General features: G+C 39.8%; 1 protein-coding gene across 3 annotated transcripts in view; it reads right to left on the bottom strand.

The window, feature by feature from the left end:
- Positions 1–22,374, bottom strand: part of Dgkh (diacylglycerol kinase eta) — a 149,707-nt gene that overhangs the window by 80,239 nt on the left and 47,094 nt on the right. For all 3 annotated transcript variants that reach the window (XM_090342081.1, XM_090342082.1, XM_090342083.1), the window contains exons 2-3: positions 12,258–12,368; positions 8,881–8,961 (exon numbers count right to left, since the gene is read on the bottom strand). In XM_090342081.1, coding sequence (XP_090198207.1) covers positions 8,881–8,961; positions 12,258–12,368 — 192 coding nt within the window. The remainder of the gene's footprint in view (positions 1–8,880; positions 8,962–12,257; positions 12,369–22,374) is intronic.

The following is a 22,374-nucleotide window of genomic DNA, read 5'->3' as shown; positions in this document are numbered from 1 at the left end:
GGGGGGACAGAAGCATGTCCTAGTGGTAGAATGCTTGCCTACTATGCATAAAGCCTAGAGTTCAATTTTTCAATACCACATACACAGAAAAGGCTGGGAGTGGTGCTATGACTCAAGTGGTAGAGTACTAGCCTTGAGAAAGCTTAAGGACAGTGCCTAGGCTTTGACTTCCTGGCATGAAGACATGTTTATAATGAAGAACAAATTAATCCAGGTAAATCTGTGTAAAACCCCATTCAGTCTAGGCCTCAAGGTCAATTAGGCCGTGTAGTCTCTCTTTCCTAAAATTCAGACCCCTGAGACAGAAGTTTCCTGTGCAAAATGGTATATGATTCCTTTGTTCTAAGAACCATACTGTAAAGGCCACAGCTATAAGGACAGTCACTGAAGGCAGTCACTGAATCTTTCTAAATTTTTATTAATTCAAGTTAAGTCTTTTTAACTTAAATCGGTTCTTAGCAACCAATTCTTTGCATCCATAGTCTATATACATCCAGTGTCTGGATACATACAATAAGCTCCCAATAAATATAGCTGAATGAATGAATGAATGAACTCAAAAGGCAATCTCAGCAGTAGTGGAAGATGAGGTGGGAAGTGGGCTGCTGTGTGTCATCCAGGACACAGAAGTCCTGGATGCAGCAAGTCAAAGGTTACTGATCAATCACAGCATGATCTCCCCGAGTGACAGGTCTCTCCCACCTACTGATAAACCATGAATCATCCCACCATGACAGGTCCTTTCATAAAATCGATCTAGGTTCTGGAATTTCCATAATTTGTCTTTTTTGTTTTCATTTTTTGCAAACAATCCTGAGGTTCCCAGGCTCTAAAGCTGCCAGAATACCCAAAGGATGTTCATCAGGCATACCATATTTTATTTTATTTTTGATTATTCCAACAGATCAATTTTAATAAGGCACATACATATGTGCTACTGATAAGTACACACCTAAATCTTCTTTTTATAAATCAATTATTTGTGGAGTTTCCTAATTATTTCCCATCTGCATCTCACAGACTTTAAACTTGTAAAAATAGAAGCCAGCGGTAGAGCTGTGGTTCAAGTGGTAAAACACCAACATTTTGTGTACAAAGCTTAGGGACAGTCCTCAGGGGCTGAGTTAAAGCCCCAGAACGAACACACACACACACACACACACACACACACACTCTCTCTCTCTCTCTCTCTCTCTCTCTCTCTCTCTCTCTCTCTCTCTCTCTCTCAAACACACACACACACACACAAAGAATCACTACATTTTGGAATATACCATATACTATGTGATTCGACCAGTGGATTGTAGCATTCTGTGGATTGTCCCTGGGCTGTATTGAATTATCTCAGCACATAAGTGACCCCTAAGAGTTTAACTCTCTTGTCTTAATCCATTCCAATTCTGGCATTTTCTGACGGTTTCCAATTATTAGTCACACAGAAAGTGCAGGTACATCTGAATGGTTGGTTTGTATTCTAGTCCTCCTCTATTAAAAGGTCCCATAGAGGGGGAGAAGGCATCCAGCAATGTAGACCTCAGGGTCTCCAATGGGGTCAGGTGACCCCTGGGTCCTGTTCTATTGTGAGATCCTTTTTCTCCTTGTGGCAGGGGCTTGTGCTGGAACCTCTGTCCCTGGGTTCAGATTCAACCTTCGAAGACCCCTGACCAAATAGAACTCTCAGGAAGGGAACACAACTGTTCTGATCCACTTGTGGAATTCTCTTCCTGGGCCAGGAGGCCCAGGCTCCCTGAACCCTTTGGGATTAGCATCTCCTCATTGGGCATTTCTGCAGACTCTTATTGGTAGCAGGCTCAGAAAGTGATTCCAAACACAGCTCTGGAATACTACGCACTCCTGAAAAAGCCTAAGGGGACTGAAGTCCCAGCAAGAAATGACAACCAGGCCCTATCATATTTTAGAGGGCCCAGATGTGACAGTTAGGGAGAGGTAAGGCTTTCAGAAGTCTGTACAGAGATCCCAATAAAGATAAGAGCCCAAAGCATGGTTCTACCCACAATTTATCACCATGCCCGACTTCCACCCTGCTACAAAATCACTGGTTTTTAACTTTCCAGGACTTTTATCTGAGAAGGCCAATAATAACCTCAAGATACATTCTCCGGGTTACATTTGTAGTCAAGATACTACATCACTACATGCAAGGACAAATACGATAAAGCACCATAGATTGTGAGAAGAGGTGCCATTTCCAAAAGTCCCTATTATCTAACATACAGAAAAAGGAACATAAATTTCAGATGTACAAATCATCAGCTTCATAGCCATCTAAATTATATATAAATTATCCAGGTGCCAGTGACTCATACCTATAATCCTAGCTACTCAGGGGGCTGAGCTCCAGAAACTGAGGTTCAAAGCCAGCCAAAGCAGAAAAGCCTGTAAGACTCCCTCCTCCAAAATAACCAGCAAAAACTCTAGCTGGGAGCATGCTACAGTGCCAGCAGAGCAGGCAACAAGCAAGTAGGTTATGAGGCCGAGTCCAAACACCAGTACCAATAAAAAATTTAAAAATTTAGGGCCAGCCAGGTTCAACTGCATGGGTTTTGCCCTTAAAAACCCAGCATGAGAGCCGCTCAGGGTCACAGTGTCAGCTCCCGAGTCTGCACTGTGTCCCTGGCCAGTCAGTTCACCATCTACTTCCCCCATTGAATTCACCTTTTTATATGAAAAAAAAATTAAGGCCAGGAGTTTGGCCTAGTGGTAGAGTGCTTGCCTAGCATGCACAAAGACCTGGGTTCGATTCCTTGGTACCACATACATAGAAAAAAGTTGGTAGTGGTGCTATGACTCTGGTGGTAGAACACTAGCCTTGAGAAAGCCCAAGAATAGTGCTCAGGCTTTGAGTTCAAGCCCCAGGACTGACAAAAAAAATTTAAATGTATATATGTATATTTTAAAAAATGAAACAGTAAAGTTACATTTAAATTGTATTAAGATGGTATCATTATAGAGTGCTATAAAATATTTTAACCAATACAGATGTAAAAATATACAGCTTGCTGCTACCAGGCTTCTAATACCATATAAACAAAGGTGAGACTACTGCAATTATTAATGAGAAGTAGAAATCACCATTTGTTGGGTGTATAAAACATTCTACGTCAACATATAAAAATTTCATGCACATACAAATATTTATGGACACGTTATATAAAGCCAAACATGGGCAGAAGGAATTAGGAAATAGAGTTTTATCCTAAAACGTGTGGTGATTCTGAATGCCTAAAGAAAAACTAGGCTATCATTCATTCATTCATTCATTCCACAAGAACATGTCTTTCAATCAATCCAAAAATATGTACTGGCTTGTGCCTTCTGTGCCAGGCACCCAGGCTAGCCTTGGGGATCCAATGAAAACAATTGTACCTACTCAGAAATTCCCATCGCCATCAGCTCCTCCCAGCACTCTGGCATTCACATAGCACCCAGAGCTCTCTCCAACAGTCTTCTTGAAGGTAGGTGGGCAAGCAGTGAGAAAGCATGTATAAAGAGTCTAGCACCTGATCAACAATCTCTAAATACATTCATCCTTGTCCATCCCCACCAATGGCCCTATATCTGACCTTTTAGTGCTTTTGAACCTGAGCTGCTCCTTTCAGCTCCAGGGAAGAAGATCACTGAAGATTTCTAAGACTGGGCAGGGTGATTACCTCACAAAGGGGCCTGTTCCACAGATGACTTGATTTATAAAATTCTTTTCCACATTGAACTTGAATCCTCCAACTCTGTGGATTCAACCATAGGTCTCCACCTTTCCTATGTAATAAGCCCTCAACTTATTCTTAATAACCCAGATCTACCATATTTTCCCAAATATTAAAAAATGATGACAATACCCTAAATCTGAGAAAGTTTTATAATATGGGATACCTTCTTCCATGAGCCCTTTCAACCAACATTTCCCTTTAGATACAGTGCCCAAAACATAATGTGAGATACTAGATTTGTAATTTAATCAGCATTATACATGCATACATACATACATACATAGTAATGTCGCCTAAGAGTCTAAGCAGACTTGAAGTAGATTTGACTAAGTAGAGAAGACAACTGCACATGGAATAAGCAATTCATAGGATACTATCAGAACTATGTTTACTTAGAACTTCAGTGAGAAGATAGGATGGCAAAGTGGTCAAGGGACAGGCCTGGACTAGCTGCTCGGCTTCTAGTTATTAGATACTAGCTAAGGTCTTAACTTCTAGGGTTGCCATGGAGAATTATTAAATGAGTTATCAAGTATAAAGAAGGAACAAGGAATTTTTTTAAAAATACCAAATAAGGTAAAGAACTATATTTTGGTGTAGGGAGAGGGGTACCTGCGTGTGCTAGTACTGATGCAGGAACTATGACTCAGTGAGCTGTCCCTTAGCTTTTTCACTCAAGGCTAGTGCTCTACCATGTGAGCTTCAGCTCCACTTCCAGCTCTTTGTTGATTAAATGGAAGTAAGATTCTCATAGACTCCTGCCCAGGCTGGCTTCAAACCAGACCTTAGCCTCCTGAGTAGCTCGGATTACAGGTATAAGCCATTGGCATCTGGCTTACTATTCATTATGGCATCTGGCTTACTATTCATTATTCAGGTGACTACCTAAATACCTTTCAAGCCATGTTTTCACACATGATTTGAAAAGAAAATGTTTTTTAATAACTTTTTCCAGAAATAACTAACAGATATAACCAAGTGGGACTTTCATTAGGTTTAAAGGATGTGATATCCCTCTTCAGAGAGAGATAAACAGAACTACGTCAACTGAGAGGAAGCTAAGAGAAAAACAGAACAAAATAACCTTGAAGTAACAAACTCTCAAGAACATTCTTTCCTTCCCATTAAAGGCTAGCTGCTCTCTAGATGATTCCATAAATGTATAACTTCTTAGTATTTTACATGCCCTGAAAGTATATTCTCCATATTTCTTTCTTTCTTTTTATGTAGAATATGTTTTAAACCCTCTTAAGAACCATAAATGAGGGAAGGGTAACATAGTTCAAAATGAAATGTACTAGATGCCAGGCATAGTGGCTCATGCCTGTAATCCTAGCTATTCAGGAGGCTGAGATCTGAGGACTGAGGTTCAAAGCTGGCCTAGGCACTAAAGTCTGTGAGACTCTTATCTCCAATAAACCACTAGAAAACTGGAAGTGGCGCTGTGGTTCAAGGGGTAAGGTGGAGGCCTTCAGCTGAAGAGCTCAGGGGCAACACCCAGGCCCCACTTCAAGCCCCACTACCAACCAAAAAAAAAAAAAAAGTACTCATTATCTCATTTATGTAACTGTAACCCTTTGTACATCACTTTAACAATAAAAAATATATCCTCAAAGTTGCTTCGGTTTACATCTTAGAAAGTTTTATTCCAAGTTCCTCTGCTGTAAAGCCCTTAGCAACATACCTAACATTTTAATCCCTTCATTTCTAATCCAACAAACATCAGAAACAACATCAAGGCAAATGAAGAAACTTTCTGAGCCAGGCATGGTGGCTCCTGCCTATAACTCCAGCTCTTGGGAGGTCAAGATTAGGATGATGGCGGTTTGAGGCCAGCCTAGATAAAAGTTAATGAGATATCATCTCCAACATGCACTATGTGACAACACACACCTGTAGACCCAGCTACTTGGGAGACAGAAAACATGGTGAACCAGGTCATCTCAGGTGAGATTCAAGAATTCTGCAAGAATGATACAATGGGAGAACAAGGTGCCCGTGGTTCATGCCTATAATCCTACCTACCCAGTAGGCTGAGTACTACAGGACTGAGGTTCAAAGCCAACCCAGACAAAAAAGGTCTACAAGACTCTAGCTCCAATTAACCAGCAAAAAGCCAGGCTAGAGATGTGGCTCAAATGATAAGAGTGCCAACTGAGCAAGCACGAGGCCCTGAGTTTAAACCTTCATACTGACAAAAAAGAAAAGGGAAGAAAGGTAGAGAAGGAAAGGAGAGAAGGAGAGAGGCAGGGGTAGAGGGAGGGAGGGGAGAGACCAGGTGGAAGGTAAGAAAGAGCTGTACAAATGAGCTGAATAAAATGTCTTCAAACCTCTGTTCCAAACCTTAAACCTTGTTTTCACCCAAATTTATGCTGTGGAACAAACAGGAACCCTCATTCTCACCCTCTCCCCATAAGTTTCCACAGGGAAGAAGAGACAACTGCCCAGTCCTTGGGAGAAGGCAAGTAGCTACTCCAATTGGGAAAACGGCTAAGGCTTTTCCCATGTCTACCTGACAGGAATGAAAAGCATCCAACTATTTATCAGAAGGCCAATGTCCAGTGGCTACTGGATAATGTTTACCATGAACAAAGTGTTTATTATTCTTTGTGTCTCTTATTGTTTTTGTTTTGCTCTAACACTGACAGCTCAGAGCTGAAGGAGGAATGAGTTATTGAAATCTTTAAGCATCCAGCAACTCCTTTACTCCTATAAAAAAAATTGCCCCATTAACCATCAAATCTGGGTTAATTTCTTTATTCTCTATCCCCACTTAAAGAACATTTCTACAAATACAAGAATTGAGGGGCCAGGAGTGTGGCCTAGTGCTAGAGGGTTTGCCTAGCGATCATGAAACCCTTGGGTTCAATTCCTCAGTGTCACATACACAGAAAAAGCGAGAAGTGGTGTCACGGCTTAAGTGGTAGAACAACTAGCCTTGAGAAAGCTCAAGAACAATGCCCAGGACCTGAGTTCATACCCCAGGACTGCAAAAGAAAAAAAAAAAAAAAAGAATTGAGGGTATTATTAAAGATGCTCTCCAGTCTTTGGTGGTCACTAATTCTGACCTAGTGTTTTCTGCTAGTCCCTCTTCACTTTTAATGCTGTCTTCTCGACACCCCTAAGTTCTCACTCTTAGCAGACAATCTTATCTTCAGTTCACTGACAAAATGGCAGAAATTGGGTTTAAGGCACGTGAATTTCCTGCCTGTAGCTATCCAGTGCTCTGTCTACTTGCTTCAGTAATTCCTCCCCATCTTTCCTGAGTCTTCAACTCTTGCCTCTAAGTTCTTTCTTTTCTTCATGTAAACATATTCAAAAAGCCATTTTTAAAGCAAAACAACAATAACAACAACAAAACCACAATTCTCTTCTAGGCTAAACATTCTTCTAGCCAAATCCTCTAACAGCCAAGCTTTAGGAAAACAAAACCAAAAACAAACAAACAAAAAATTCCAGAGCATTTATCTTCTGCTTTGCACTGGCAGTGCAGCTTAAAGCATGCCACCCACCTCTGCACCCACTTACATCAACAGGACCAAATGAGCTCCAAGTTCACAAGTTCAACAATCACTTTCCAGAGCTTTCTTCACTGCTCCCTCCCCACAGCATTTGAGCCTGACATTTAACAACTTCCATCTTGGAACTCTCTCCAACTGGGTTTTCATGACATCACTGCTGCAAGAGTCTCCTTCTTTACTCAGGAATGCTCTGGACTCAGTCTTTACTGGTTAAACCTTACATTTTAGCATTTTCCCAGGATTCTATTCTTGGCTTTCCTCCTCTCAAACTGAATTCCCCCTGGGGATGAAGGAGAAGGAGAGGAATATTTACACTGTGAATTATCCCATGTGCCCATAAATCAATGACTATATCTGAGTTCACTGGCTTCCTCTCACTGCTCACCCTTCACCTCTGTCCTGGTATTCTATAGGGCATGCCAAGGATGTGAGTACTACTACTACTCAGTAGTGTGGTAGCTTCCTGGAGTAGGAACTGGGCACGTAAATGAGCATGACAGCAGAGCAAGAGCTGTGCAACTCAGAGGAGTGAAGGAAGACGAGGTTATATGAAGTATTCCACTTGAGCTTCACTTATGAAGAGCAGGAGGAGAATTTTATGTGCCTATATTTGTATCTGCATCTATATTCACCTCTGACCTTCCTTGCTTAACATAAGTGCCTGGCAAGTGCTGGGTAACTTATGAATGTAGAGAAGTAGAGAAGGAATTGGGAGGATTGGTGGGATTCCAATTGCTACAGGCCAGGGCAGAATCACTGTAGTCGGAGGGAACAGGAGAGCTCAGGCAGACACAGGGGCATGTCAGGACAAGAAGTAATCAGCACTGGCACAGAACGTAGGGACTTGGTCTTACAAGACTTCATAACTGAGCTCCGTTGCTGGCAGTGGAGAACAATGGAGAACTGTCTATTCAACAGGGCAATTTGTGATGGAAAGGAGGAAACTGGAACAGAGGACAACTAAATAGTTCCCCAATGAATTACCAAAGGAGGCCTAAGCTATAACAACTGTCTGCTCAACAACAACCACAGCAAAAATAGGGCAGAAAGAGAAAACAGTACTTTGAAGATTGTAGTTCATTTTTTTAAAGTTTTTTAAATACTTAAAAATAGTTAAACAAGCCTGGTGCCAGTAGCTCAAACCTGTAACCCTATCTGCTTATGAGGATGAGACCTGAGGATCTGAGTTCAAAGCCAGCCTGGGCAGAAAAGTCCCCCATGAGACTCTTAGTTAACCTCTCAAAAACTGGAAGTGGCACTGTGGCTCAAATGGTAGAGTGCTAGCCTTGAACACAAAGAAGCCCAGGGACAATGCTCAGGCCCTACTAAGTTCAAGCCCCATAACTGACTAGGAAAAAATAATAGTTGAAAGAATTGATGGATTCAAAAGTTTAAAGCAAAGAAAATAATATGTTTTAAAACACCACCCTTAGGACTAAGTGTATTAAGCCAATCCATCATGAGCAGCAGTGGATGTCAGCAGTCCCATATATCACTGCAGCTTTTGGTATCAGTAAGAACCCAATCTGTGTAAGCTGATGTGCAGCTGGTGCCCGAATGAGGCATCTATGCATGTTTAGGAAAGACCATTCTACAACCTTCGGCAGGAAGAAAGTTAGAATAAACCATACCGTGAAACTGTTGTTGGCATTTTTTGTGCTTGCTTCAGCGACACTGGCATCTGAGAGATCAACTTCATCAAATATCAGAGACTGTTGAGGAAAAGAAAACAAACAGGTTACATGGAAACCTAGCTCTCTGCTCTTCTATGTATTTTGCTATCAGGTCATGACAATAATTCTTAAGAAGAAGAAACAAAATAAAACTAAAGTTAGTGATACTTTGCAATTTCTTCTTAGGAAGGGTAAGTGAAACCATAAAGTATAAACTGAAAATCACAACTATAATCCTAGCCACTTTCAAGGTCAGCCCAGAAAAGCTCATGAGATCCCCTTTTCAACCAAAAGCTGAAATACAGTGCTTTGCACCTGTTATCCTATCTATATGAGAGGCAAAAATTTGGGAGGATTAAAGTTCTAGGCCACCTCAACAAGACTCCATCTGAACAGAAGAAGCTGAGCAAACTAATAGGCACCTGCCATCTCACCACAGGAAGCTTAAAACAGGTGGACTGAGATACAGGTACACGCCCAAGCAGGAAGCATTAGCCCTATCACAAAATAACAAATGCAAAAAAGAGCTAGAGGCATTATACTGTAGTAAAACTTCTATATAGCAAGCTTTAAGACACCAAGTTGAAGCCCCACTACCATCAAAATAAACAACAACAACAACAAAAGATTCTTGGCATAGTTTAAATCTAAATGTTCTGTGCGCTCTAGAAGCACAACTGGTATAATTTATGCGAACCCACTGAGTGTTACACACACACACACACACACACACACTTTACTCCTCCCAGATCAGATCACAGTGAACTACTAACAGTCTGGATTCTTATTCCCACCTCTATAAGTCCACGTTCAAATGAGTGGGTACCACTTCCCTGCAAACAGAAGATGATGCATCTTCTGTACCTTTTAAAAAAAAAATTTTTGTGTACTTCAACATTGTCTTACTCCAAAAATAGGTCAATGGTAAAAGTTCCATGAAAATAGAAATCAAAAAAAAATTAACAAGCTATCAATAGGAAAGTCTGAGTAAAAAAAACAAAACAAAACAAAACAGTATGCTTCCCACTTTTTTTTTTTAGTTTTTTTATTGTAATTAGTAAAAAGGTTACATGACATTTGCCAGGTAGAAGGTGCATTAATTCACATACGTTGATACCCTTTCACATGTCTTGGTACCCATTACCCTCCCCCAGCTTCCCACTTTTGAGTGAGTCATAGTTCACCTTCATCCTGCAATCCTCTAGCAAGGCTGGGGCAACAACACACTTCTACAACAGCAGGGGGAAAGGCTTCCACACCCCTTTCCAGAGAGCCTACTCCAATTCAACCAATAACAAACCTATTCCTGACTAAAAGGAGTCTCCAACCTAACACAGGACTTGAAACAGATAAAACTGCCAGGCGCCAATGGCTCATACCCTATAATACCAACCACTCAGGAATATGAGATCTGAGGATTGTGGTTCAAAGCCAACCAATTAAGCACCAAAAAAGCTGGAAGTGGAGCTGTGGTTCGAGTGGTAGAGTATCAGCCTTGAGCAAAAGAAGCTCAGGGACAAAACTCAAGCCCTGAGTTCAAGCCCCAGGATGGATACTAACACAACACACACACACACACACACACACACACTACAGCACAGGAAAGACTGTTAAAAGTCAAAGAGAAGAAGTGCTGAGGGAGATCACCAATGATTGCTCCAGTAAAAAAATGACGGCATTCTTTTCTCTGACAAATGATAGCAATAAGGACTAAGGACCTGAGAGAAAATAGGGCACTTCACCAACTGCAGAGAGAAGGAAGCCCCTCTGAAGATGGGAAATGAGCCACAGTGAAAGAAAAGAATACCGCCAGTCAATGCTTCCAGAGATAAACATCCAAAGCCAGATGGAGCCAGATCAGGAGGACCACAGTGAACTTTTGTGACTTTTAAAATAGCATTATTTTATTTTGTTCCAACTTAGACATAAGAATTTGGTTATTCTATAATAGTTTACATAGACTAAGAATTAGGTTGGTTTGTTTTTTACCTCCTACTATATAACTGTACTATAATAACATCAGGAACATAATATTTTGAAAAACAGAAATGATTAATTATTCCACTGGCATAGTAGCAAGAAATCTTGTTTTATTTTTGAAATAATACTGAAATATCAGTTGTAATGGAGCTCATCATTACAATTTTTTTCATCCAAACTATGTTATTAGTTTATTTAACTGTTATGTAAATATTGTTTTATCTTGATTTTATTTCAATATTTCTACTCTTAATTGCTAGAATTATGGGAGAAATTGTGCTAGGCTTTATGTAAGCACCTGACATGCATTGTTACTTTAGGCCTTCTCTCTATAACACATGTAAGTCACAGACGTACCATGAGATATAATTGAAGTGGAATATGAACCTGTATCTGAACCCAGAGCTTGAATATGTATGTGTGTCCTGTGTATGTGTCATATGTCTGAGTATATGCATGTACACTAGGGACTTTTGCTCTTGCTTAGCATTGTCCTTGGGCTTTCCTCAAGACTAGTGCTCTACCACTTGAGCCACAGTACCACTTATGGCTTTTCTATGTATGTGGTAGCGAGAAATCGAACCTGGGTATTCATGCATGCTAGGCAAACACTCTATCGCTAGGCCAAACTCCCAACCCCAGAGTACAGGCTTTTTAAAGTTACAGTTAGATAACTCAGATAAAGAGTACATTTCTTTTTGTACAATGTCACCTCTTCCCTCCTCTCCCAGATTTTTCTACCAATCTGCACCCACAAGTTGCACAGTTCATTTTCAGTATTCAGTACAGAATCTACTGAATAGCACTGCTGCATTTGTTCTTCCTTTATCCCTCCATTTCTATGCCTCTCCCTTGTCCTCCCCAAAGACAGATAAATGAACAAAAAAAGACAAAAAGAAAAGAAAAAAACCCTGCCCAGGTTGGCTTTAAACATCAATGCTCAGATCTCAGCCTCCTGAGGATTACAGGTGTGAGCCATCCGTTCCTGGCTTCAGAGCATAAATTCTTAAAACGCCGCCCTCTCATAGTCAGAAACAAAAACGGTTTAAAAAAATTAGCATGAAAGTCGACGAACCCAAAATTTTCAAGTTATACCTAATAAGATTATGCTTAATGTTTAAGTCAGGAGGAAAGAAAAACAAGAATAAGAAAACAAAGTGAATTCCTTGTACTTCCCATAGGATTATTCTTAGGCACATGTTACAAGAATGACTAAAATGACTCTTGGGGATGGGGCCCAAGATGTAGCATGCTTTGACTGAGTCCATGTGATGGACTCAGTCCATCCTCAGGGAGGATGCTATGCTGAGGATACAAGCCAAAACTTTAACTTCATTCACAACCTTTGAAATTACCTTTGAGTCCTTTGCATAATAAAGTGTGCGGCCTCGAAGCTTGAAGTATCGCTTTTTCCACCTTTGGAAAGAACTGGTTTGCTTCAATAGTTGTCCCTCTTTAATACTGGTCTGGGGAGAAAGAGAACAATGATATAGATTATGATGAATATAATGATATATAATTATAATGAAGTCCAACACTGAATACAATTCAGAAATGATAACATAGGACCAGTAACAAGCTGAATATTTCCCACACACTAAAAATTATAGAGAATATTTCCTTCTCATTGACCCCTGAACCAAGAAGGTATATGCACAAAGGCCCAAAGAGTAAAAGTAAATTTGATATGATTTTCTGCCCTCAAACATGTGTTTGCGTGTTCTTGAGTTAAACTGTGAACAGGTCACTCTCTCACCTGCTCTGCTCAGCCATTCTCAGACAAGCAACTGCATCCTTCACTGCCTTCAAGTTTCATGGCTACTGAGACCCAGCTCACTTACCACCTGTTCACTACCACAACTTGATTTTGCTGTCCTCGGCCTTCCCCATGATGACTTTATTACCCAGCCATCTTCAAACATCAAATGCCATTTATTTATTATGGTACCCTTATTGGGAGAGAAAGCACCCGAGTTTATTACGTCTAATAATATCAAAGTAGTATTTCATTTTCATTGGAAGGAAAAGAGAAAGTAAGACTCCTTCCTATAACATTATCCTCAGGGAACATGCCATGAGACTGACACAAACAGAGTCTCTGGGATGAGATCAAAGACAGCTATGTTTATTTCTAAATACACTAGGACAAAACAGCTGATGGAGCCAAAGTTTTAAATCATCCAACTGAAAGGTACACTGATGTGTCTCAGGTATCAAGAACAACATTCAGCATACCTGATTGATGTGGTCTAAATGAATGAAGGAATGAATGGATGGCAAGTGTGTTGAGATTAAACACCTTTGCGCTTAATTCCAGAGTTTATGTGCAGCCTTCACAGCATACTCATCCTTTCTCATACTCTTATCCATAACACAGAAAAGTGTGTTGTCTCAGTAAGGTAAATACTTTCAACTTCCTACAAAAATAGCTCTACAGCTTCTTTGCTCTAAGACGGTCCTCCAAGTAATTTTGAGATCATTGCATTTCAATGCTAACAAAATACTTCAGAATGTCAGTACCAAAATGAGGTGGGGGGAAATGGGGACAAAAACATAAGAAGGGATATCAATGTGTAAGAAATAATGCACTTTCTATCTAGAGAATATAACTGTTACCCCTCTATACATTGAAATAAAAAAAATTATTTAAAAAAATGTCAGTACCAAAAAGCATACTTAGAGCCAGCCAAACCCCCAGACTCCACGACATGCTAATGCATGAAGTGAGACAAAGTCACTCTACCTTCTGAGCCCCAGTTTTCTCTCTAAAAGACTAGAACTTTACAAACTTGTTGCATATAATTTCATGATAAGATAATGTCTGGAAAACACTTAGCACACCGGCTGGGGTGACAGAAAACATTAGTGGCAAAAAGTGTTGTTATTATTATTACATCATTACGCTATTAAATTCAAGGAGTATTTTTCCAGGCATCAAATTATAAAAGCTTCTTGGAAGAAGCAAATAAATGTTTGCAGGCCACGGACAGGGCAAATAACACAGCTGGAGTGGATGGGGAGTACCAAGAGATGAAGTTATAGGAAACAAGAGCCAGGATTTGCTGGCCACCAAGAAAAATCTGCTTTTTATCCTAAGTGCAAAAGGCTAGTAAAACGTTTGAGGCAGGAAGAGAGAGTGTAAAAGGAAGTGGAGAAACAATCAGGAGGCTACTGAAGGATGATAAGGAAGACAGACAGATCCTGGGGCTGGAGTACCTTCATCCAGGTAGACAAAGGAGAGATTGCTATTGAAGACAGCTTCCTTCCACTGGAAATGCTGCTAGAAATGGAGAGCAAGGGAAGGACAAGAACAAAGGGGGGAAAAGTACATACACATTTGGCTTGGGGCAGGGGGGCTAGATGCAAAGGAGAGGGTGATGGAGAGTAGGATTGCTTGAAGAAATCAAAACTACAGCTCAAATATTTAAATCTGAAATGCCATTGTGTTATAGTGAAATCTGATATTGTCTTTTATGTGAAGTATGCCTATCCTGTTCTTCATTTTTCTCTTTTTTACATTTTTTACAATCTGTACCAAGAGAAGTACCCAGGTACCTTTACTTGTACTCTTCTATATTTTGATATTGTTAAAGTATTTCTCTTTAGAACATGTATGTGTTTATTAATTGGACTAATGTGTTCTTATTTTTAATAAAACCATAAAGTGGCATATGTGTAACAGACAAAAAAACCATGGCTCAAAAATTTCACTCCTCTTAAATTCACATTGGGAGTGCAATGAGGAACAAGATTAAAGTATACTAGAGCCAGCCAGTGAAAACAAAATGAAACAACAATAACAAAACAAACAAAAAATTTATTTTCTGCACATGCATTACACAGCTCAGTAAATGCAAAGAGACTCTTGTCAGTCCATGTTACTGTCATTTGTATTTAAATTGTGGTGTTTCCCTGATTAACTTTTGAAACTCTGCCTCTCTCTCTGCCCCCACGCTGCAGGCAAATGGTGCTATTTTTTTTTTTTTTTTGGCCAGTCCTGGGCTTGAACTCAGGGCCTGAGCACTGTCCTTGGATTTTCCTCAAGGCTAGAAGTCTACCACTTGAGCCTCAGCACCACTTCTGGCTTTTTCTCGAACCGGGGTCTTCATGCATGCTAGGCAAGCACTCTACCACTAGGCCAAACTCCCGGCCCAAGAGCTTTATTTTTAATCTTATTCTTTGCTTGAGACAATGAAAAATCAGTACGATTTTGTTAAGCTCATAAAACTTGGCCCCAACCACCACCACCACCACCACCACCACCCCTCCCCCCCCCCCAAAAAAAAAGAAATCAAGAGTTTCTCATTGGAGCAGTTTCTTTCTTCCAGCCCAAAGAAAGACTCTAAATTAAAAGATGTTCCTTAAAGATGGTGAGGTGCAACCCAGGATATAAGGACACCTTCACAGTCATGTTCATCGCTGCAATCTTCACATTAGCCAAGCGATGGAAACAACCCAGATGCCCCACTACAGATGAATGATACAAAGAAGGTGGTACATATATACAATGGAATTCTACATAGCCAACAGACAAGATAAAATAACAGCATTTGCTGGGAAGTGGATGAAACAAGAAATCATGTTGAGTGAGATAAGTCAAGACCAAAGCAACAAAAGGCGCATGGTATCCTTGATATGTGAATATTAGATCCAAACAGTACAAGAGCGATGACTCAATATTCAGGTATTCAAGGTTATGGACATGGTCTTGGAGATATAAACATAACTGCATAGACATAAAAATCTATGATAGGATATATACTCTATAGACCTGTTACATAAATTGATATGTAGCTATGAGATACAAACTCTCAGCTTAATTTTAATTATGTTCTAAAACCTATGTGCCAGTGATTGTATATAGAGATTCCCTTCTTGAATACTTGTTTGTTAAACATGACATTTTAAATATGATGTAAAATTCACTGTTAATAAAATCTTTCAAAAAAATAGATGGTAGAGGCAGTTTTGGCATCCTAAAGATTCTTAAATCCTTAAGGAGTTTTTAAAAAGACAACAGGACTTAAAGTCCTTTGTATAAAAATCCAGTCATGGATCTTCAAATTGTGTAAGTTTAAAGGTTTAACCCCTCTATACATCATCCTGAAAATAAAATAAAATAAAAATAAGGCTTAAGGTAAAATAGGTGAAAATGTAGAAAACATTTGACAAAATTCTAGGAAAAGCTGAAGAGTGCATAGGGAAAATATTGGATGCCCTACACTGAGAATTCACAGGGTGAGGGGACGCTATAAGCCAAAGGAACACATTAAAAGGTAACAGGGCTTCAAGGAAAGGAATTTCAAGCACAAAGAAAAATGGAAAGGCAAAACACACGAAGAACATAGCTACCTAAGTGCAGAAAAGCCATGGAGCCATCTGACCCCAGTGTAAACTTGTGGGGGTCAGAAGGCTAGGGAAGTTGTAAGGACTTCATAGGCACTTGAAAAGAGAACTACACAGCTAAGGTTTCTACCAGGTGTAACTCCCTAAGACCAACGGTGTAATTTACCTAAAAAAATATGCATAACATTCTCAAATTCTTAAGGTATGTTTTCAACCTGGAATGTACATTCAAATGATCACATATTATAAAAGTACTAATTTCTAGTACCACTTCCACAATGACAGGGTATGCTAGGAGTGTAATCTCAAAACCTCTCCCAAGACCTGGGTAGAATATTAAGAATTATGAAGACAATGTCACTCTTTTTTTTTTGACCAACCCCACCCCAACCCCCGACAATGTCACTCTTTTAAGTGGCATAATGAAATGCTAAATCCTCACAGGAAAAAAAGAAAAGAAAAATGAACAAGGAGTTTACTGATGTTAGTTCAATCTCAACTGAGTATATACATGTGTCTTTACACCCAAAATTACAAACCACTTGGAGTTTGTATTTCTATTATAGAGGTTTTACAGTATTTATAGGAGTGTATGTGTTTGTGCATGCATGCACATGTGTACAAGTACACCTAATTTTCTATATAGCTGTCATGGAAATATGAAATATGGGATGGTCTAAGTTTCAAAACACCAATTCATACACAGACTACTTCCAGAACAAAATCTACTTTGAATTGAAGACTATGTGTAAACAGGAAAAAAGACAAAATAACTTCTGGGACTGTAGTTCACAATCTTGGGATCAAGAAGGCTTTTTCAATCTGAAGAAAACTCTCAAAAACAAAAAAGCTGTCTCTAGAAACACACACATGAGCGCAGTTACAAGTAAACTTCATATGATTTTAAGGAGTTCATGAACTTTCTGAATGTACTATAACTGAAAATAATGACCTTCATGTAGTAACCATCATATTGTATGAGTTTGGGGTTTTTTTTAAAGAATAAATAAATTAGGTCTTAAATATGATGATGAGTAGCAAATACTAATTCCTTTAACTTTCTCTTCTGTTGGCTTAATAGTTCCTAATAGCATTTGGAATGACATGCTTAAATATTACTTAGGATAAGGCACAATAACAAAAACATTTTGGGTTCCAATTTTCTGCTGTGATTTCAACATTAGTTAATAATTACAGCCCTCATCCAAGCATATTCTAAAATATATAAGCAGTGCCTAATTTTTTAATTTTATGATTTATTCAATTTGAAAATTTTGGTTTTTGGATACATACTACTATTTATATACAACTTGTTTTCTTCCCAATATCATTAAAAAAACTTTTTTATGGAAAATGAATGTGAATTATAATATTCATCCCCTCAACTCATGTACAAATGTCACATTTTCACTCTGGATTTCCTTTTTGCCCTGATTTATTATCAAGCCATAATTAGAGATGTGTCAGGAAACAAACCATTTTCACTTTGAGACTAAGGAAGCTCTGACCATTTATGTCTTAATTACTCCAATACAAGTTCAGAGTCTTGATGTTCTATCCAGTTCCATAGTTTATTCCTTCATAAGGTCTTCACTTGTGACATATAAAAGTAGAATAAAGTTGGATGCTGGTGGCTCACATCTATAATCCTAGCTATTTAGGAGGCTGAGGTCTGAGGATCAAGGTTCAAAGCCAACCCAGTCAGGAAAGTCTGAAAGACTCTTATCTCCTATAAACTACTCAGAAAAAGCTGGAAGTGGAGCTGTGGCTCAAGTGGTAAAGTGCTGGCCTTGGGCAAAAGAAGTTCAGGGGCAGTGGCCAAACCCTAAATTCAAGCCAAAAAAAAAAAAAGAAAAAAGAAACAATGTGGAAGGAGGAAATATATTAAAAGCCAAGTATGAAGGAAACAAAGATTACGTTGGTGAATACTTTTAGAGAATGAGTTTCTCTTTAAAAAGAAATCTTGATTCAGCATTTATGATTAAAAAGAAACATAAATGTTACTTAGCAAGAGCATAAAACCCTGAGTTCGAGCCCTAGTGCCAGCCAAACAAAAACGTTCACTCCCTGGGCAAATACCTTTTTCTCTACATAACTACTCCATTCTTGGATCTTGTATAGCATACATTCAATAACAAGTACAAGAAACAATCGCCACCATTCCTAGTCCTGGTAATTGTTCTCTTCAAACAAACAAACAAACAAACAAAAACTACTGGAGTTTTTGGAGTGGCATGAACTTTTCTGCCCAGCCTGGCTTTGAATAGGAGCCAGTAGGATCCTGTAATAGCTCTTAACTATTTCGTAAACAAATGAAAGAAGGAAGACTGGCATTCAGATAAAGCCACTGTAATAGCTCACTGAAAAAAAAAGCCAGTTTTTCTTTCTTTCTTCTTTTTTTTTTTTTGGGGGGGGGGTCAGTCATGGGGCTTGAAATCTGGGCCTGGGTGCTGTCCCTGAGCTCTTCAGCTCACTGCCCTACCCATTGAGCCACAGTGCCACTTCTGGTTTTCTGGTGGTTAATCAGAGCTAAGAGTCTCAAAGACTTTAGTACCCAGCTGGCTTTGAATCATGATCCTCAGATCTCAGACTCCTGAGTAGCTACCATGCCCAGCTTCTTTTTCTTTGTTTTACAGGGGATCTCAACTGTACATGTAGCCCCCCAACTGGTGTTAAGATCTAGGTAATCCTGCCTCTGCCTCCGCAGCACTAAACGGCAGGCCACAAGGTGGCAGTGGTGCTATATTAATGTTCACGATTTTCTTCCAGAACACAGCTTGGCCTTTTTCTGTTACATAAATCCTTGCCTGTAACTCATGAGTGGCATCTCAGTGACTCCTGTAAAGAGTTTAAAAAAACAAAAAGAACTCTTCCAGTTCTGAATTAACTTCTTCCTTTATCAAACGCCCCTACTCACTTCCAAGAATAATCCCTTTGCCCACACATGACATTTTGAAAGAACTACTTTCCCACATGGCCACCATGATACAGCTGTTTTGATGTTGGGGCACTTTGATGAGGCCCAAAATATGCTAAACATTACGTTGATTATTTTTTTTTAAACTAGTAGCTAATATATCAGACAGACAACCATACACCACTTCTGAGTCTTACAGCATAGCCGTGTCACTAATGTTCCCAATTCTAGGTTACAGCTGGAGGATGAGGGAGGAGTGAGGTACAGTGGTGTGGTCAGAGATACTACTGGAGCCCCAGGGAAAAACAGGGAGCTGCAAGATGAACTGTACTCTGGGAATCAGATGCTCCTACTCAGACTCAATTTGGGAAGGGCCATTCCTCTTCAAAAGATCAGCTGATTTTTCTGGAATCTCAATTGTATCTTCAACAATCTGCTTCTCCTGTTGTCTAGTTCTTCCCTCAGAGAATATCTAGGCCTCAAACGGTACAGGAAAAAAAAAAATCTCAGACATCTCTCAGTTCTTTCAATTCAGAGACAAAGGGTCACTTACACACAGTGTTTCATTTTTGATGGGGAGTAAGTATACCCCTAAAAGGATAACCCAGTTTTTTTACTTAAATATCTTCACTGATCACATAAATGGATAGAATCACATATGACTGTCCTCGAGGGGTAACAAATGGACTGAGGAAGAGTGAGAGGTGAAGCCTATACAAATGACTAGCTAGGACAGAAATAGAGCCCCTCACCTACAAAAACATCAGCACTAACCCCACACCCACCACAGACCCCAGCCCCTTATCTCGACAGTGTGTTCCTTTACCTGGATCCATCCCTGTCATCTCTTTATTCTCCCTGTGGATTCTTCCCTAGACAACTCCACTTTACGCAGAAAAACTTAACCTCTCGCTCATTTAGACTTCTTCTGCCCATTATCCTTACTTTTATCTTGGCACCATCCTGTAATTAATTATCTGTAATTATGGTGGGAACATGTAAGGCTCCCCAAAATCATTCTGCTCCTCTGAGGTTTCAGTGGCCTGCCTGTCTCACTGTCTTGGTAATTTTGCATGTCCTGAGAATGATGTTATAAATAATCAAACGGCTCTTGGCAGAACAAAGATACAGAGCTTCAGTGTGGATTCTAATCTTTGGCCCCACAGCTGGCTAGCTGTTAAAGATCATTAACAAATCATGTAACCTTTGCATGCCCGAGTTTCTTTTTCCTTATGGATGATGACAACACCTACTGTATTCTGAGATCTCTACAGCAGTTTGGGACACAATGCTCAATAATTATTAGTTGTTCCTCTACTGGGCAAGAAAGTTCCCTGAGGGACACTTCATCTTTGCATCCTTAGTATCCAGCACTAGGCCTAACACCTCAGCAGCACTTAGGATTTGTTGGTTAAACTAAATGTAGCCCTTCCATCTTCCTTCTCTAATTGCTCTCTCAGCCCATTATCCCCCTTAACATGGTTCAACATAACATGTCAAATTTCTCACAGGTACGTGTTACAAAATAATAAACCTTCCTCTCCATCACAGCAAATTCCTTTTTTAAAGTAAGATGATTCTCGGGTAGCTTCCTTCCTTCCCTTCAGCCTCATTGCACAATGACATGATAGCTTTCCTTCCTTTCAAGAGGCCTTGCCCCTCAGCTATTTCCAATTATAGCCTGTGAACAGAGCTCTGAGTGAACTTCTTTCCATAGCTCAATTCTCTCTCTCTCTCTCTCTCTCTCTCTCTCTCTCTCTCTCTCTCTCTCTCTCTCTCTCTCTCTCTCTCCATATATATATATATATATATATATATATATATGCACACATAACTCCAAAAATAAATTTCTATACTTGTTTTCAATTCTTTGCTCTAGCTTCGTTTACAACTGCCCACTCAACATCACCACCTGGAAATGGCATCACCACCTCAAGCTCTGCCAGTGGCATCTACTTCATGCATGATCTATCTTGAAGCAGTGGGGGCGGGGTGGGGGGAACACTGGCCTGCTTCAGGAAACCTAAATCTAATTCCCAACTCCCTGCAATGAACTATAACATCACGTATAAGTCACCCACCCTTAATGTACTCTCAAACTGAGCCCATACACAACCTGCCAAGCTACTGTTCAGCTTCCCTTGCCCTAAATGATTTGGTCTGCTGATTCTATTGCAAGGCCCCAATCATTGTAGTTGTGTCATTGTTAACTAGACCACAGTCATGGTCTACTGGAAAGAAATGCTTCCAGGACCCCGTACTGAAGGAAGAATCTCCTGGTGGAGAGCAGAGTGGCACAAGGACACAAGGACATCTGTCCCCCTCTGCATTCCCTGCAAGTTTGACCCAAGTGTGGAAAGCAAGTCTACTCAATTTTCACTCTATGTTTGTGTGTGCATGCACACACGTGTGTGCCTTGCACATGAGGTGGGAAGCAGGGGGTCTGAGTTGCCAGTATTGGAGCTTAAACTCATGGTTTCACACTCTCACTTAGTTTTTTGGTTTAAGGCGGGTACTCTGTCAAACTTGAACCACACTACTACTCAAATTGATTTTTTTATAGGCAGATTGTACACATTTATGGAGTACTACAGGATGTTGCAACACACACATATTGTAATGTTTAAATCAAGTCAAACATATCTTTTTACACATTTATCATCTGTTTATGGTAGAAAGCATTTTTTCATGTACTTTTATTGTAACAGAAGGGTTACATTATATTCACCAGATAGAAGGTGCATTACTTCACATACATTGATACCCTTTCTCATGTCTTGGTCCCCATTTCAGAAAGCATTTTTTAATCATTTCTTCTAGCTTTCTGAACTATATAGTACACTGTCAATATACACAGTCACTCCACTGTGCATACCAGGATCTTCTCACTCCAATCTACCTGCAATTTAGTATCTACTGACAAACTTTCCCATGCTCCTTGCCTCCACACTTCCCAGCTCCATCCAAGTAGCCACTATGCCCCTCTGAACTTCTATGACATCATCAACTTCTTCAGGTTCCAGGTCTAAGTGAGAGCACATGGCATTTGTGTTCCTGTGTGTAGCTTATTTCACTTCACATAGTGACTTTCAGTTCTAATCATGGAACAAATGACAGAACTTCATTCTCTTCTTAGGGTTGAATCTTATGCGCTGTGTCACTTTATAATGCATTGTCACTGTTACAGTCTTTACCAACAAGACAAGAAC

This window comes from Megascapheus bottae, chromosome 11 (genome assembly GCF_031878675.1).
Source record: "Megascapheus bottae isolate mThoBot1 chromosome 11, mThoBot2.hap1, whole genome shotgun sequence".
Classification (NCBI taxonomy): Eukaryota; Metazoa; Chordata; class Mammalia; order Rodentia; family Geomyidae; genus Megascapheus; species Megascapheus bottae.
The sequence above is the reverse complement of the archived record's forward strand: the minus strand, read 5'-3'. Positions and strand labels throughout refer to the sequence as shown.